General features: G+C 35.4%; 1 protein-coding gene across 5 annotated transcripts in view; it reads left to right on the forward strand.

Moving 5' to 3' along the window:
* PSPC1 (paraspeckle component 1) overlaps positions 1 to 18,510 on the forward strand; it is a 67,709-nt gene that overhangs the window by 39,223 nt on the left and 9,976 nt on the right. For 2 of the 5 annotated variants that reach the window (XM_074915853.1, XM_074915862.1), the window contains exon 9: positions 1,062 to 17,520. The exons of 2 other annotated variants lie outside the window; for them this stretch is intronic. In XM_074915853.1, coding sequence (XP_074771954.1) covers positions 1,062 to 1,247 — 186 coding nt within the window. In that variant the 3' untranslated portion in view covers positions 1,248 to 17,520. The remainder of the gene's footprint in view (positions 1 to 1,061; positions 17,521 to 18,510) is intronic. One more of the 5 variants, XM_074915871.1, reaches the window with a different exon arrangement.

Consider the following 18,510-nt stretch of genomic DNA (forward strand, 5'->3'; position numbering starts at 1 on the left):
TTCTTCTGATTTGGGCATATAAATGAAGTGCTAGTGTTGAATATTGTTGAACTTGAATACCTGGGCAGTTAACCTAGATCTCTGTACAGAAGGAATTTCTTCTGAAAGCATAACTATCCTCAACAGGTAAATGATGAGTTATTTCAAGATCTGATTGTACTGTATATCTGTGCTTTTAACGGTTTATGTTATGTTGAGTTAATGTTTTAAATTTCTTCATGTGGGGTTCTATTTTTAAACACTTGCATAAATATTAAACTGTAAGTGTTCAGATGCATGTTTTCTGTTTCAGGTCTTAATTCCATAGCCAAATCTGTGTAAGCACATACACCTTTATTAATACTAGGCACAGAACTAAGGAAAGTAAATGTGGAACATTAACTGCATTTTCATCTTATGTTGATATTTCAGATTAAGCTTTAGATTTATATCAAGGGTTTTTTTTTAACTAAACATAGTCCATTTATGCATTTTGTCACTAGTTGTGTCAGTTTATTTGGACTAGGTTTTAAATGTCTAACTAAAGATTCCTAAGTGCAGTACAAAAGGCTGACTCCAGGTAGTATGGACTGAAATATCCACAGATATAAAGTCTTTAGGTTATATTGCTATTAAAAGAGTAAACTTGCAGTCTCTAGATATACAGAAGCTGGTGTTTTTTCCCTAGTTTGACAATATTTCTGTGTCTTATTTAAGGGAGAAGCATTGTAGTTGGTATGTAAGGCAGAATAGGCTCAGGTATAAAATTGTTTGCTGTGTCTTCTGTTACATAGAGAATATGTATTGCTTTCAATGTGCTTGAAAGGATGAAGTTACAGTCAGCACCAGAGTTGGTCTTAATATTAATACTTAAGTGTTTAATTTACTTTCCAAAGTTGGAGCATAACATTAGCACTCTTTAATTTCCAGCTCTTTTTCCATAATAACTAATTGAATTGCTCCTTTCTTCCCTCTATGTGTGATCCTGATTCTGCTGGACTATCTGCTGAACTTCATGACAACATCACTTGTGGTTTTTGTTGTAACTCACATTTGGCATGTTCCAAATGGACTTGCATTAGCATAATGAGAGATTCCCTCAAGGAGGTCCATCACAGATGGGTTCACCTCTGGTTAGTAGAACGGGCTCTGAAACTCCTCAGCCGCCAATGAGTGGTGTAGGTGCCGTGAGTGGTGGACCTGGTGGCTTTGGTAGAGGAAACCCAGGGGGCAACTTTGAAGGACCTAACAAGCGTCGCAGATACTAAAACTTATTTCATTCCTTACTGTTTAGAAATTCCAGTAAAACTATACAGTGATATGCCTTTATAATTTTAGCTGTTATCTGGAAACGGTTTTATTGTTATTGTAGTCTTTAAAACAGTTTCTTTTGTAAAACTTCTTTTGTATTCAGTCATAGGCTTTGTAGTATAGAGCAGAAATGATGCGGATCATTATGTAAGGCAATGTGTTTGTGACTAGCAAAATACAATGTGTGACTATGCTGTAAAACGTGCAGTTATCTGATTACAATAAAATATAAAAATCACTTGAAAGGATTTTGGGAATGTTATTACTAATGTTGGGTGAGAATAATTTTATGCTTAATTATAAGTGGCATTCTCATTCTTATGTAGTTTCTACTATGTGTCAAGAAAGTCCCATTCTTAGTAGTGAATGTTTAGCAAAACTGCATGTTGCAGTACATACTATGAACAATTTATAACACAACTTCTTTTGTTTGTTTTGACTTCTGAAGAACATCAAATTTTATACAAAGTGTTCTCAAGGATACTGTGTTCTTGCATCTCAGTCTCCCTTTGCAAACTTAGTCACCACAGGCTTATCAGTGGAGTATCTCTTACTCATATTACTGGAAAATTTAACTTGGGGGGGAAAAAACCTTTGGAAAAGGAATCTGTATGTATGCTTTATTCGTAACAGTATGAATGAATTTGCCTAAATCCTGCTTCTACAGAGGAAGAATTGTTATGACATCTGTGTGTTCTTCTGATCATTAAAGTATGTTGCTGTTGCAAGGAAGGAGACACTTGTGCAAGCTGGTTTAATGCTTTCCACTGTCTAATGCATCATTATATGTTACCCCCAGTGGTTGGTTTGAATAGAAACAAATCTGTTGTCAATGATTGTTTAATTCAGAGGCAAATACATGTTTTCCAGTTAAAATAATTGTTCACTTAGGGTAATATACATTTAGAAGGATTGCACATGACTACTGATAAATATTTTACAGAATGATGAATTTGAAAAATACCCATTTCCAACACGACTCAGGCTAGATTTGCTGATTGTGTCTTAGAGATAAAACATGATAAAAGCTATTAGGAAGCTTATTATGATATGGATTTTCAGTCATGGAAGATGATGGAAAAGACCTATTGGTTCTATTCCTGCAGTGGCAAGAAAGTAGGGATATTTTTTGTTACTGTTGCTTTTTTTTGGTGCAAAATAGTTGTAAAATATCAGTGTTCTGTTTTTATCAGTTCCCTTATGTTTTCAGGAGTAGAAATTAATGAAATTTATCTGCATGAATAGTGATACTAAGTTGATTAAAAAACAGTTTGAGATAACATGCCCTAATTATATCAAAATGATATGTATGTAGCTCAAAGCATGGGATGCAAGCAGCAGAGAGAGCATGTACGTGTTACTACTTAATATAGCAGTTATGGCCTTGGTGAGTTGAATTATGATCAAATGGGTAACAGGAAAACTGTGGCATTGCTGGCATTTTGGAAGTAAGTTTATTTAAATTGCCAGTGTTATATGGCTTAAAATAGAGATTGTTTTGATACAATTCAGGAGTTATCACGTGGGTAGGTCCTCACTTGTGTCATGTGCAACTACTAAGCATTTTCATCTAGACTGTGTTTCATGTTGCCCTTTTGTGCTTGACTTGAGATACGTGCCACACTTTATTGTTTGCAGTGCAATAGTGAGTTAGGTTTAAAGTCTGAATTACTCTTTCCCTTACTTATATGTATCACATTACAGCACTCATTCTTAAAAAAAACCCCTGTAACTGGTTTTATGTAGCACACTATTCCTAAAACTCAACATTTGGGCAAATTACTGTTTTTTCACAAGGGTCTAAACTAGTGTTTACATGTAGCAACTACTTAAGCTCTCTGCTTTGGTATACTGCATTTAATGGAAAATGCAGTTTACATTGGTGTCTAGTAGTGTCTAAATATTAAATTACTTCTGTCTCATCTTTTCTGCCCTTATACATGGTGGTTTTTATGGGGATTGAGAAAGTACTGGTGTGAGTTGGTAATTCCAAACTGTAAAGATGTAAGTGGAACATGTTTTAAGCATTACTTGAACTAGATTCAAGAGGTCTCTTCAGTTTTTCAAAGGAAAAGGCTGTGTCATTCAGGTGTTGTGATTAACTCCTGTATTTGTTTAGATATATACACACCCTCATCCTTGTAGTATCTGAGTGTTTCAGAAGTACATTAAAGATTACCAAATCTGCAGAAAGTGGTTCATTCTTTCCTTGCCAGCCTCGTGCTATTTCAGGTGCGTGTTTACTGCACTGCATTTTTGCCAGCAAGCAGAGGTATGTATGTATTTGAAAGCTGTAGAGTAATATTAAGTAATATTCATGATTTTCATTCCATAGTTGTGAGCTGCCCTTCCCGTAAAACTGACTTGAATGGCTCTGCTGCATGGTAGCAGTGGATTTGTCTGCTATCCTTATTGCAGAAAATCATCTAATCATAGAATACTAGGTTGGAAGGGACCTCAGGGATCATCTGGTCCAACCTATCTCTCATTTTAAATATCAGTGAACTGAGCCTTTAAATCCTAAAAAATAAATACTGAAATGTTGAATTTGGGTATGCTTTAAAGATGAAGAATGCCTTTGGTAGCTGATGACAGGCTGCCAAATTCTGCTCTTAATAAAAGCTTTCTTAGGGCTGCCTGGCCATGTTGATTGTCTACAGCTCCACTGTAAAGAGAGTGGTTTTCGTTTTGCCATATGTGGTAGCAACTGACTAGCTATATGATAATTTTGTTAAAAAAAGAATGGTCCCAATTTGTTTCCTAAAAATGGTATGTAGATGTGGCCAAGCAGTCTTTTTGCTTGAAGGTACTGCCTGTGTGCTGGAAGTGATTAATTTTTCTTGTTCCTCATCTGGCCAATCAGTATAATTTTTTGTGTACACACATACTTAAGTTTTTAACTATCTTTGGTTTGTTTGACTAGAAAGCACTATTAAGTCTTGACTGACTCTCTTTGCTCGATGGTGTGGTAAATAAAATAAGCCTGGAGAGGATATGAAATTGACTACAGTGCACTTACTTTTGGTTGTACTGGCTTAGTTTTTACATTATTCCTGAGATTTCAGTCTAAACTGCTTAATTTTCATGTGAGATACAATTTTAATTTTAAATATAGCAAAGCTTTACTATGCCATTTAAGTAAAAGAAACACCACCACCAGAATCCAGCTAGTCTAACTGCATTTGCATTTATCACCTCACTCATTTGAAGGGGAGCTACTGGGCACTTAAAATAAATAGAAATAATTTTGATTGTGAGTTAGTTTATTTGTAGTTCTGTCCAGTGTGCTCATTAGATAAAGCACATTAATATTTTGGGAAACTTGGCGGTGATTCAAGTATATTTAACTGTATTTATTTCCTAAGAAAAATACAAATTACTATGGATTACCTGGAAAAATTTCTGACCTTAAGTTGTTTTATTTATTGTCTACATCTATTTTATCCAATTGGACATAAAGATATGATGAACTGGAGACTCTTATTAGAACAAAAGATTAAAATAGATGGGAAGAAAACAATATGAACTGTTAGATTAATTTAACTTTAACCATAATCCAATAGGATTTTATAGTATGCATTCTTTGAGGACCATTCTGATTTAAAGTATACTGTCATTTTAAAATGTTATACCAAACTAATTTTTTCCCTTTTCCACTTTTGATTTCAAATTCCTTTTAAACTTGAAAAATAGAATAATCTGTAATTACAAATTCTATTGAAAGGTACTAAACACAAATGCATTGACTTTTGTGAAGTACTTACTGTTAAACAGTCACAGTCTGCCTTGAGATAACTTGGCTCAAAAATGCAGAAATAACCAGTCTAAAGGAAGATTCTAATGTGAAGAACAATACCCTGTAAGCCTTTTGAAAGGAGAATATGCTTTGGGGTGAGATGTTCAGTAAGAGAGTGGTGTGCTCTGGTGGCATGAAGCTGATTTTACTTAAGCATGTTGTGGAAACTAATTTTTTTGCATATTTCTTAATACATATTTTTTTTTATAATAAGTTGGACCATAATTCTTCCCTTCTCAATGAAGACATGTCAAAAAAAAAATTGTAATTGAACTATTAAAATGGAAGGGAATACTGGGTAGAAACTGATGGGATAAGTTTACATTGGACCACAATTGTGAATGGATTCTCAGTCCCATTCCTGAGGCTTGAAGTGGTGCATATTCATATGTGGTTTCACAGAGTCTGCATCCAGCATCTCTTGCTAGGTTGTGCCTGGGGCAAAGACTGGAGGACTTGAGAGAGCACATATCTCAAATGCTATTTAATTACCTTCTTAGGAGCTCTGGATTTATTAATTTGAGCACTGCACTGTCATTAAGATGCAGAACTGTCTTGGGATTTGGTGCTTTCCTTGGGCTGCCAGCTCATTTCTGGTATGATGAAATACCAGTCCAGATTTCCCTGATAGTGAGGAGGGAGGGAGTGTGGCCTATGGAAAATACAGAGGCTGGACATTACTCCTTTAGATTATTGGTTAGTCAGTGCTAGTTTAGTGGCAAACCTTGAACTGTATTATCCTTAAAGCATTTGCTTTCTTAAAAATCCATTTAATTAAATGTGAGATGTTAATAGAAGGGGTGAGTAAAACCTTTCAATATTTAATGTGAGGTATAATTTTTCCCGTTGGATTGGCTTTTGGTATATCCTTCTGGGTTATACCATAAAATATACTTGTTCTTAGTAGGTAGTCTCACCAATGTGGTGTTTTGTTATGAAGAAATCTGTAAATAGTTTTGAATTTCTCCCCATAAAATATTTTAAAAATCATAGCTGTAGGCTTTTCAGGTTTGTTTTCACAGTAATCCATGTAATACTGAAGTTTATCAAAATTAAGTTATGTATGTTAATGTAAATTGTGAAATAGATAAACTGAACATTAAATTTTCATGAAAACAATACTTTTGATGATTTTAAATGCATGGAAACAAGCCCTCAGTGTGTTCGTTTTCAGTGGGATAGATTTAATAGGTCTTTTCCATCTTGAACTTCCTTAACCTATTATGAAAGTTACTGTAATTGAAATTTGGAGGTATTCAGATTAATGACCTCAGCCTGACTTTAGAAGCAGTAAAAGATGGATTTCTTCAGAAAAGCTGTTTAGAACAACCACCATTTTTTCTTAATTGAGGTAACTCTTCAGAAAAGCTTAAATTCAGAGATACTTGTAGCATATTTATAGGTAAACCTGTTTTGATATAATGATTATTTTATACCCAGATCATAATGAAAAAAAAAAGTTTGCAAACGTGGGTAAAAACTTACTGATTTGTATGTAGTCCCTCAATAGAGAACAAAATGCTCATAGTAAGAGGTATGACATTCAAAAGGAACGTAACTGTTACTGCATAAATGTGTTGATAAGGTTTTTCTATTTGTTTTGATAAATGGTTTGTCTAGAGCTTCTGTTGTTCCTAGTTCTACTTGTGTGCTTTTATATCTTAATTTCTGTAGAGTAAAGCATAGCTGTATGAATTTACATGCTAATTGTATGCGGGATGTTAAGTGCTTGACTTGAAGTGCAGCGAGAATAAAGATATTCTTGCCTTAATTTCTCACTAAAAGAATTTTCATAGAACCTTGAACAGGAATAAGTGTGAAGGGTCCTGTATGTAAATGGAAAAAATGTGGGAAAGGGGGAATAAAAGTAACATAATAAAAATGAGAGGAATGTGGTTTAATTTTGTATCTACAGGAATTCACAAAAATAACTTAAAAGCTTGTTATACATGAAAACCACAAACTAACTAATTTTTAATGGAAAAGATGGAAACACCAGTTACATTGGATTTTTTAAACTTTGAGTTTAGTTTGTGCAGATGGCCAAGAAATACCAGAAAAACGGAAATGAATTAATGTTTAAAAAATCTTTTAATATTCATGGGATGTAGTTTGGGGGGGGGGGGTGTCACTGCAGTTGGATATGTTTCTTCTGTTATGAAATTGTTCTGTAGGACTTTATTTTTGTGGCTGAATACAGCAACTGTGTACAATGTACACACCTCATGTTGTCGTAAGTATGAAACATCTGATTTTAAGATTGTGAGCCTCTCATCAGACAAGTGAGAATCCAGTCTTACACCCTTGCATCATAGCCAGAGGAGCACCAAACAGAAGATGGTGTAAAGGAAAATAAAATAGTGAATATTTATTAGTAATTTTGGGATAGGATTAAGGCATTTTCAGTAGGCTTTTGTCTTAATTTCACTGTATCAGTTTTTATTTATGTGAAAGGGAAAGTATTTTTATTCTCAGTGAATATTTGAAAGGAAATACAAAACATCCCTCTCAAAAAACAAAACAAACCCAGTGCCTAACCGTCCCCAAGCAAAGCAGGTTTTCCCTCTTTAAATAACCACATATACTTAAAGCAAGTTGGAAAAGGAAATGTAATCTTAAAAGATGTGAAAAACACAAGGATTTATTATAATTTTTTGCAGCTGTTTGCTCTTGGTGTTTTGGGCATTTTAATGTTTCTTCTTTTCAAAACTCCATTACTGTTGATTATTTGCTGTAAAAGGATTTATTCTGAAGTGCTGTTACTAAGCTTTAAATATTTTTATGTAGTGTAAAATTGCAGGAAAATCCCCTGCATAAATGAGCTATCACAGTACTGTAGAATGCAGTCTTCAAACTGCCAGCTGGAAGTGGTCTTTCAGGCTGCTTACAAATGTTTTAAGTATTTGTATGCTAATGGAAAATTTGAATTATTTCTGTGCATATTTGAAATAATAAATACATACATTGCTGCAGATGTGAATAGCCCTTTGCCCTCCTTGCTGCTTGGTTCTGCTTCCTGCCTGCTTCGTGCCACTGTTGCATCTCTGTGCCCATGCAGTGAGAAGGGTAAAAGAAACTGAGTGAAAATTACTGATTCTGCTCATTTCAGCATGGAAGAAAAAGAACAGCAAGGAGTGGGCAGTAGAGCAACACTTCATAACTCTGCAGACATAGGTCAGTTTGTGCTGTATCTACATGCCACATAGAGAATGTAGTTTTATATATGTTCTCATTAGGTGGGTTTGGATGACTTCAGTACTTCTAAGACATACATAGCTTAGAACAAATAGGTAAGGAATATGTTGAGGGCTTCAGATGTCTGAATAGCATGGTTATGGTTTATGTTCTTAGTGATAGTTGGCCCAAGAGGGCAAGCATTTGAAGTAATGAAACAAAAAAGGTACGTGAAAACGTTGAGCCAGATTATGCGAGTTTGATATGTCTGTTCACTTTCTGCACTTGCCAAGAAGGTTACATGCAAGCCAGTAAAATATGGAAAATAGTGTTCATGATTTCTCCAGGAAAGATGATACACACAGTTGCTTTAGAGAAGCAAGACTATTCAAATGTACTTTTTCTTGGAAGAAAATCTGTAAACTGGAATTACAAAGATGGGAAACACTGTCTTTTAAAATGCTAACGTTTTTCATTCTGTGATACAGTAGCACTGCATTGTTCCAGGTATTATGTTCCACTTTTAAGGGACAGAGCATGTGAAAGGTAAGCTGCAGCTCCCGTTCTAATCAAATTCAGAAGCCTTTTCCAGAAGGCACAGAAGGAAAACTTTAATAATGAAGCAGTAGTTCATCTTCAGTTTTGTTCCAGTGTGGAACATTCTGCTTCTAGAACTTCCAGCATTGTATCAGCAGCAGTTCCACATCTGACAGCTTCAGAACCTGAGCTGTACCAAATCACACAAATAATGTTTCTGCCTTAGTGTGTGAAGAATGCAGTTAATTACGTTTCAAAAAGTGAATGATCAGAGTTTTGAAAAAAAAAAGGTATGAAATAATCATCATATATTGATTTACTGGTTTTAAAGTGAAAATTATGCCAGCTTGGCAGTTGGATGGCTGTGCTTTTAGAACCATTTTGGTGTATGTGCCAGTATTGTTGCCATGTTATGCTTTATGTAGTTTCTGTAATACCACTTAATGCATGTTGAGCATCATTCCTGCATCATAGTTGTGTACAGTTTCATATTTTATTCACACTGCTGAATGCAAATGTCTGCGGAAGAAGGGTACTAGAGCATTTGTTTAGTGTCATGTAACTTGTTTAGGAGAGTTTTTCATTGCTAAACATGGTTTCTGTTTCATGTTCACTCTGCATGTTTTTTGCAAAATATGCTTTTTCTGTTGCATATGAGAAAAAAGTAGCAAGTCATGAAAACGTGTTTATTAGGAAAGTAAATGTAAGTCCTTGGTGACTCTTACTGCTTCTAAAATGACAGCTGGCTTGGGACAATAAAATGATTTGGTATACTTTCATGCATGATTACATCCAGATTTTTCCCTGCTTAAAGACCACGTCACGATTAATGTTAAAGGTAAAAAAATTTCTGAGTTCAGTTTCCGTGGATAATATGGTTTTAATCACAAGCATGTGTACAAGTCAGGAAATAAATCACAAATTACTTGATGTTTGCTCTGAGTAGTACTGTAACTCCCCATGTTCTATTAAACATAACAAAAAATTAGTTTCAGTTTCATCATTTTTAAAGTGAAGCTTTAAAAATTATGTTGAGTGAGAGTAAGCCAGGCTGCTGGGGGGTGGAGAAGGTACGAATCTGGAGCAATCATGCTTTTGTTTTGAGTTGCGTTGTTTATTGGGCATGCATTTTTTTACTCTTTAAATTAGGACCATTGTGCAAAACTGTTATCTAAAGCTTAATAACAAGTACAATTTGTCTTATCCAGTTATAAGTACTAATTCATTGTTGGAGTCTTGACTAAGAACGTTAATGGTTAATTAGACACATGTACTTACTGGAGATGATGGCATATAGTATGAATATCAGGAATAGGATCATTCGAGTGATGGTAGTTGCCAAAGACTGATAGTATGTTGTGCCTTTAAGCCTAGTTGGATAAAAGCTGATCTTGAGCATTATTCTTACTACCTTTCAAATTCTTTATGTATCTTTTTCTTCTTCCAGTTAATCATAAACCTGAATTTCCCATGTGTCTGATATTTTTTGGAAATACTCTTTAAAACTCTTTGCCCAGAACCTTGATACTTAATTTGCATTTCTGCTTTATTGCTGTAGTAGTCACAGAAGTACTGACAGGTTTGAAAGAATTCATCTAGTTTTTGGAGGGAGGGATGGGATCGGTTATTGTATGTTTCTTAATTCTTGAGGCCTCTGGTGGGAAAACTGGTAATGTAGAATCTTCTTCATATTGTTGTAAAAAAAAAAATTGTTTAAAAATCTGGTATCTTCAAAACTGCCTAGTGTCAAGGAAGATGAATGGTGCATCTTTAAAGAAGGTGGAGGAAGCTTTATTTTACTAGAGGTCTTACATATCTATGAAGTATTTGAGCTCTAAATCTTTCACTTGTCTGACACTGGGGACGTTGTGAGTCAACCCTAACCTTCTATTATTCACCAGTATTATGGTGAAAATTCTGCAAGGCTCTGCAAAGCTGTAGAAGTGATGTGAGGACTTAATGTGTCATACTGACTATAGGGTTGGGCCACATCATTCATCTTTGAAGATTGTCACTGGTCTGCTCTGGGTGTCCTTATCTATTCTGTTTAGGACTTTGTTTCCTATTCTGTATTCCTGGTTTTCTTTTATTGTAAAAGGCTTTAACTTTTCCTGATGTGAAAGATATGAGCTGTATAAAACTTTATTTGGGGTTTGTAATACTAAACTTGATGGAAATGGGTTAAGGGGAAGAATTGTATGCCAGATGCACAGTAAATCCAGTTCTTGATGTGATTTGGCAAACCATTATGTACCTCCCCATATGTATTTTGTTAGTATATGAGTATCATGTATGTATTCTTAACCTGTTGCCATAAAAAGGATTTATGGCTCTTCTGGGGAGTGGGGGTGTTGATGGTGGGGGGAAGACTTCATTCTGGTTTAATTTAATTTTGAAGTTTTTCTTTTTTGTAAATCGGTACACAATAATTAGGTGACAGAATACATGAGAAATTAAAAAAATAGATATCCTTTCTTGACTAATATGAATACTAATATAGAAAAGTAAAAGTAGATAGCTACTTTTCATGGATTTACAGATGGAGGAGATAGTAATGTAGAAAAGCATACAGATGTGGTTTGACATCTTTCAGTTTGTTTCTCTAAAAATTTGGGAAACATCATAGAATTGAAAACCCCAAATATGACTCTTGATAAACTTCATCTAAAATTCTTAAATGTTGTTTCAGAGTTCTGCTATAAATGAAACTAGTTCAATGTAAACATGCAAATAAAATACATGCTTTAATGGACAAAATCAGTCTGAAAGCCTGTGTTTCATTAAGATATAGAGAAGGTTAATCTTATTGGGGAGGTGGTTATATTTTCTCATTTTTAGTTTTTGTCTACATAACCTTAAAGGAACAGAGGTGGAACTGTATTAATGACATGCAGGGTATGGTTAAATGTACAAGACAAAATTGTGCTGGGAAAGGACTGAAGTTCAAATATGTATAATTTAATGTGTTGATGCTTCCAGTAGAGGACTGGTGTCACAAGTTTAGAGAGCTCCAGCTTAAAACCAAATGCTGCCCAAATCCAGTCCTGCTCTTATTGCAGGAGAATTTGCCTTGATCGTGACAAAACAAGAATAAGACTTAAAGTTTATGAGCAAGATTTAAATTTATGAAGAACATAATTATCTTGCTGCAGTGATAAATCTGAGTAGTTGAACTGTCAGCACCTGAGGTAGCTTGTCTGCTGATTAGTACATGTACAGCTACATGACTGTCATTGCCTCCCCAGGACTTTGTCTGTAGTAGTGCCTTTGGTCATTTCAGCAGTTGCTTTACCTGCCTCAGTTAATGAAATACCTTTGTGGCCTCAAGGATGCTTTTCAAAATCTTCATCTCTTCTGTTTAGCAGATTTCAGTCATGCAGTGGCAGCTACTGCAGTGGAGGATTAAGGGTAGTATAGTCATGGAGTGCTTAAATCGGCGTTTGCTCCTGCCAGCTACAGTCTTCATAGTTTACACCTTTTCATTCTTTGCAATGTGCTTCCAAATGTTACTTTTCATGAATTGTAAATGTTGTATTCTTAATGAGGTATTGATCTGTGCAAGCTTGAGTACAGACTTGAGAAATATTATGTAGAAATTTTCAGAAAATACAAACTGGTTACACTTGTACTGTCAGTGACACTAATCCTTTGATAAAGGATTGTGAATCTGTTGGATGATTATTTCAGTCCGATTCCCTAATTTTGCAATAAAGATATGGAGGCCTGGTTCTACCTCCAGGTGCTAAGGTTCATCTTTAAACTGTTTTTGAGTATCTGCATTTAAGTTACATAGTGTGTTGTAAACCAGAATCACTCAAAAATTATGTATAAATATACCCTATCAAAGCAAACTCAGCAGTCAAATGCTGATCATATGCAAGATTTTGTAGAGCTCAGAATGACAGCAAGTTGAGCAAAATAGGTTGTTAAATAAGAAATATGGAAATAAAAATGGAAATAAAGTTACAAGAAGGCAAGAACAAGGTTGAGCGTAATAGGAGAGCAAAATGTGAGATCTTTGAAGATGGTCTGTGAAAGGTAGTGGAAGAATCTGATAACAGGTAAATGTTCTGTTAACCTTTAAAAGAAATTGTTGCATCTGTATACAGAACTTCGGTTTGAAGTGCAGACTTCGTTGGAGAAGCTGTTGCTTATGTGGAGTTTCTTTTCCAACACATAGCAAATAATGTTTGTAGTATGTTAGAATGGATGTTTTTTCCTTGTGTACATCAAAAGTTGCAAACAGGTAACTAAGTAACAAGTTCTATGTTTTAGTCTGTGTTCATAACCACGTTCTTGTTAATGTGTTGATACTTACAAGTTTGTCACCTGACATAATGTTGATAGTTTATTTTTAAATACATATTTCAAATGTGAGAATTATACTATGAGCTTGCATCTTAATCTGAATGAACCATGATGAAAAATTGTACCAACGGTCTCTTTGATTCAAAATATTTTAGTCTTGAATATGATGCCAACGGACTGCCTTTGTATGTAAGATGATAACAAAGGAAGTTCTGGATTTCTTACCATGCGGTCTTGGCTTAGTTCTGTGCAAATGTGGTTTCATTGTTAAGGCCTTCTGTACTTTGTTCTTCTCAAGTGAAGAATGTTATAGACAACTGGAGTGTCTTTTAAGTGGGGTAGATGGTGGAAGGGTTAATAGTATTTCTAACACACACTGCCTGATAGTTAAATCTGTTATTCAAACTTGAAATTATTCCTAATATTGTGCTTTTCAGTCCTCTTCAGTACATCTTTTAGGAGGTGCTTCCTTCACTCTACATGAGGCTTAATACCTTTTAAATGTTTGGTGCTCACTTACAGAAAGCAATTTCACTTAGGGTTGGAACAGTAACATTCTTACAGGTAGTAGCCACTTTTACTAAAATAAGGAAAGTAAAATGGTATAGGAAAGTTGAGATTAATCTTAGTGCAGCATCAGCAGAATGTCCAGTTGTGCAAGGACAAAAGTCCAAGTTTGAGTCCCAGCTTGCCAGACAGTGAAGCTTGTACAATAGCAGCAAGTAGAGAATCTCTGCTCTTCAGCTTTATGCGGTTGAGTTCTTTGCATATCCTGCCTTAAAAATATTCACAAGTTCCTTCGTGATGGTATGCAAAACTTTTAGCCCAGATCTGAATAGTAATCTGCTTAGACTGGGCAAGTGCAGGCTTGGTTTGTTGCAAGGACTAGTTATGTCATACTGAAACAGATCTGTAAATGCCTTAATCTCTATAAAACACAGGTTTTCTTGAGAAATGGTATCTTTATTCAACATTGCTTTGTGGTTTTTTCATAAACAGGTAAGTCCTTATGTTAGTGGACCAACATGTGATAGAGCATTTGCAGGATGCCCTGCAGTTTATTAATGATGTTCTGTTGTCTTTGTCTTGAAATACAGATTCCACTTCCTGTGTATTTCAAATCTAATGTAAGATTTTCTTTTTTTCTACCAAATACGGTTTTTATTATGGCAGAAGCTAGAAGTTGGTATTCTGTATTTGTCATGAAGTAATTGGAGATAGAAATTGTCACCCAGCAGAATTAGCACAGAAAGGAAATTACTAAATTGCACAATGAATCACCACATCTTTTAAAGGACCAGGGGCAATGAGCACAAACTGAAACACATGAGGCTCTGTCTGAACATCAGGAAACACATTTTTAATGTGAGGGTGACAGCACTGGCACAGATTGCCCAGTGAGGTTGTGGAGTCTCCATCCTTGGAGATCAAAAGCAGTGGCTCTGGGTGGCCCTGCTGGAGCAGGGGGTTTGGACCCGATGATCTCTAGAGGTCTCTTCCAATATTAACCCTTCGGTGTTTGTCATCGGAATAAAGTTTTGACTTTATTGAAATTTATATAAATTAACACTAAAATCCTATTACTTGCTTAGGTATTTTGTATGCTTCCTTATTAGGTTTCATTTCAGTATAGATGTGTATATTACTTAGTATTGTTAAATTTTACATTTTCAAATGAAGCACTTCAAAGATCAAAATTCTTTGAGTGAATCTTGAGTTGTTGCTCTTTATAAGGACCATGCGACCACAGCTTGCCCTGCCCTTACCCCCAGCACAGTCTTGTGGCTTCAGAGATTTTAGCCCCACAAAGATAATCAATTCTGCTGTCATTATTTTGGAAGAGGAGGTTAGGACACTGGCCTAACTTGGCACCTGCTGCAAAAATGACAGGTAAGGAATCCTACAGGAGGGAATGGGGAGCGTTGTGTGAAGTTGTGTAAAGCAGCATTGCTAACACTTCAGGAATAAATGTGCTGTGTGTGTCAGTGAGTTTCATAATTCCTTAGGAATGTTGTTTTTTTTAAATTAGAGAAAGTTGGATTATTCACAATCTAGAAGTTTCCCTTGAAGCTGCATTCCCCCCTAGTTCATGGAAGATCCAAAATATCCTCAAACAAGCGAGGTGGTCACATTTCAACTATATCAGAGTACTTTTCTATAACACAAAAGTTTATGCTGATTTTTCTGTAATCTTAAAGTGTGATAAAATAATCTCTTAGGCTTGTCTGTACACATTTTTCTACTTTAAAATTATTTGGAAATCAAACTAAGTATTAATAAAGCTATGCCTATTTAAATGTTTGTAAAAATTTCTTAGTGGTTCTCTCATCTCAAGATTGCATCATTGTAAACTTGTTTGCACAGTGTGTAGTGCAATGATATTCTGACTGGTTAAAATAGTAGAGTAATACTGATACTACTTTATGCTATCAGTGCTAGTTTAACTAGATCTCACTTACAGCAGACATCCAAATTTGCTTCAAACCCTGTATGTAAACAAGCCATAAGTGTCTGTGATAGGTGAACTCGCTCAGAATTTCTCGAACCTGACATAAAACAAGCTAATGCAATTTTAACTGTAGCTTCCAGTGCTGAGTAGTGCAGTGGTTTCAGATGCTTTTGATCTGTCAGGTTTCTTGTCTTTGTTAATTGGTGAAGTCACATCTATACGTCATTATTTCTAGGTGAAAGAGATGATGAGGGTTAAAGGTTATTCCCTTGCTTCTTCAACAGTTTTGTACTACTTAGCTGTTCATGATTAAGGTAAAGTATCACAAAATGCTCAGGAACTTTGCATCCGTGTAACAGGGCATGTGAGTTCTGAATGAAGAAAATGATACTGTTACTTGGATGTTTTTCCAAGCTGCTCAGCATAAATACAATAATTGAAAGTAGAAATCTGAACATCTGAAGACATTTCTGCTCCATTAATGACAGCATACATAGAATGGATAATTATGAAAATCACTGTCTGATCAGCCAGCTGTTCTGGTGCTGCAGATTCCTTGACTTGACACTGGCATGTTAGTGAGCAATATAGAGGAGGGGGCTATATTAAAAAAGACAGGATTGAGTGGCTGTTTCATATAGGATTATTTTAATGACTTTGCAGCCTCATAGTTCACAACTTTGTGAAAATATAATTACATGTCATAGAAGCCTGAGTGATGTTAAGAAGTTAAAGACTTCATTCCCTTCTGATCAAATCCAAACTTCTTTGAAAATGTAGGAATATTTTTTTTTTTACCAAAAAAAGGATCCTCCTTTTGTATTAAATGCATGATCTTACGTCTAGGACCATAATGACTGACAAATGAACAATTTTTATTAAATTTAGAAGGTACTTTAAAATTTCTGTGTCTTCAAATTCTGACCTCGCTTAAGATGCACAGATTAAATCTTTGTCCATTCTGTTTAAATATTTTTCAGACATGCTCATCATTCCCAAATGCTGGAGGAATAGTTTAACCTCTGTATGAGTAAAGTTTTGCAATCCAGGCAAAACAGAAAAATAAATGTGCCTTGAATTGTAGTGTTGTCACTGGTATGGGTTTATTACCTAGCCACTAGTAAGTGCCACTGTTTTTTCTTTTTTGAAATCTGATTCCAGAAGAGGAATATGACTACATTCACATTCCTCATTCTGTGTAAAATGCTTCAGATATACCCTATACCTTACAAATTGGAAATTGTGAAATAGATGTAAAATGTTTTTAATGGTCTTGTCAAGGACATTGATCGCCTTGCTGGCTCAGTTCAAGTAGTAGTTCTTTTGCTTCCAGGAACTTGATTTTCCTTTTGAGCCTTAATTTGGTAATGTTCATTTTTTCCCTTAAATACTTGTTTCTAGCTGTCTGCAAGTATATACTCTGATGGAGAGAATTTGGGGAAACAAGATTTGGGAAGGGTATGTTGCAGTTTCTTTCCTGTAATCAATGATGCCCAGGTGACAGTTGATTTACTCTCAGATGGTTTTATTGTTGCACATGTGTACTTCTGCCCTCAGCAGGGACTACTCGTGATTAAGGTGAGCAGGTTTGGCCAGAGTTGAGTAAAAACTAAGAGAAGAATGGGGAGGAAAAGATTGCTTGACTATTTAAAATGTATAGCACTGTGTCTTCTTTTAGTACATCAGCAGCCAACATTATTATCTGTTACCTTTTGATAGGTAAACGTGAACAAATGCAAACATGAACACAGCTCTGCGGATCATCTCGGGTTCCCTTTGGAAACCCCAAGTAAATGGCCACAAGGGATTGTGTTTTCCTGAGAACAGCTCGGCATTGGAGTTCTTCCTTTGTGTGATGGATAGTGGCTCTGCTACTCTCAGAATGATACCTGTGCCTGCTGGTGCAAAATGTGGTCCACTTCAGTGGAAGTCAAAATTTACCCATGCTGCTGTTCTGTTTTGCTAGGTAATTTTTTAAGTAGACATAAAATAAAAGGGGAAATGGAGGGAAATGCAGGGGGGGAAGCTCTTTGTTACAGTACCCACCAAAAATACTGTTAATTTGAAAAAAAAGCACTACGCTGTTCTGTCAGTCAAGCCAGTGAAGCTGCCTAGCATCAGTGTACAAGGTAAATGTGTTTTAGATTGTCATGGCTGTTTCTGCTTGGTATGCTGCCGTGGCAGCTTGGAGCTTGTCTTGCATAACAGTTCTGTATTGGAAAGACAGTAGTGGAGAGTGCTCTGTTACACTGAACATGTGTTACTTGAGATAGCTTGTACTGAGGAGCTGGTTATAAATTTTTCTTAATAATGGCACAATATATGCACAGTATTGCTCAGTTTGTGTGTGATGCATCTGTTCTCTTCAGAATAGGCATGTTTATCATGCTGTTAATCTTTTAGAATACTTCAGATTAATTTTCTCTGGTATCATATGCACTTTGAGCTTTAATTTAAAGAAAAGCTTTATCATATGAATGAAGATGATTCAGAGTCTGTTACTTTGGAAATAACTATTTGCTGTGTTCCTGCTTACTCTTACAAATACCTTTTTTAGCACTAGCTGCTAGGATATGTTCAGGTCTAATGAAGTAATTACTGTTAATCATAGACAGTAGGGTTTATATAGGGTAGGGAGGTTGGAATCATCTTAGTTCTCATAGAGATAGAATGCTGAAGAAACAGTGCAGAGCCAGAGGCATAATGTAAAAAACAACAACAACAAAACAACCCACAAAACAACCAACCAACCACACACACAGAGTAATCACTTTGTAAGTATCTGAGTTATGGTAAATGATTAATTTGTAACACTGCTGTGTACTAGTTGAGTTTAGGGATTGTCTTCAAAAACATACCAGTTTTATTTGGCTACGGTTTTGTCACTGATACATACTAGTTGCCAAGAATCTGGCTCACTGCTTTCTCTTTAGTAAATCTGGGTGGCCAAGAAAGA

The sequence above is a fragment of the Athene noctua genome, chromosome 1 (assembly GCF_965140245.1).
Source record: "Athene noctua chromosome 1, bAthNoc1.hap1.1, whole genome shotgun sequence".
Lineage (NCBI taxonomy): Eukaryota > Metazoa > Chordata > Aves > Strigiformes > Strigidae > Athene > Athene noctua.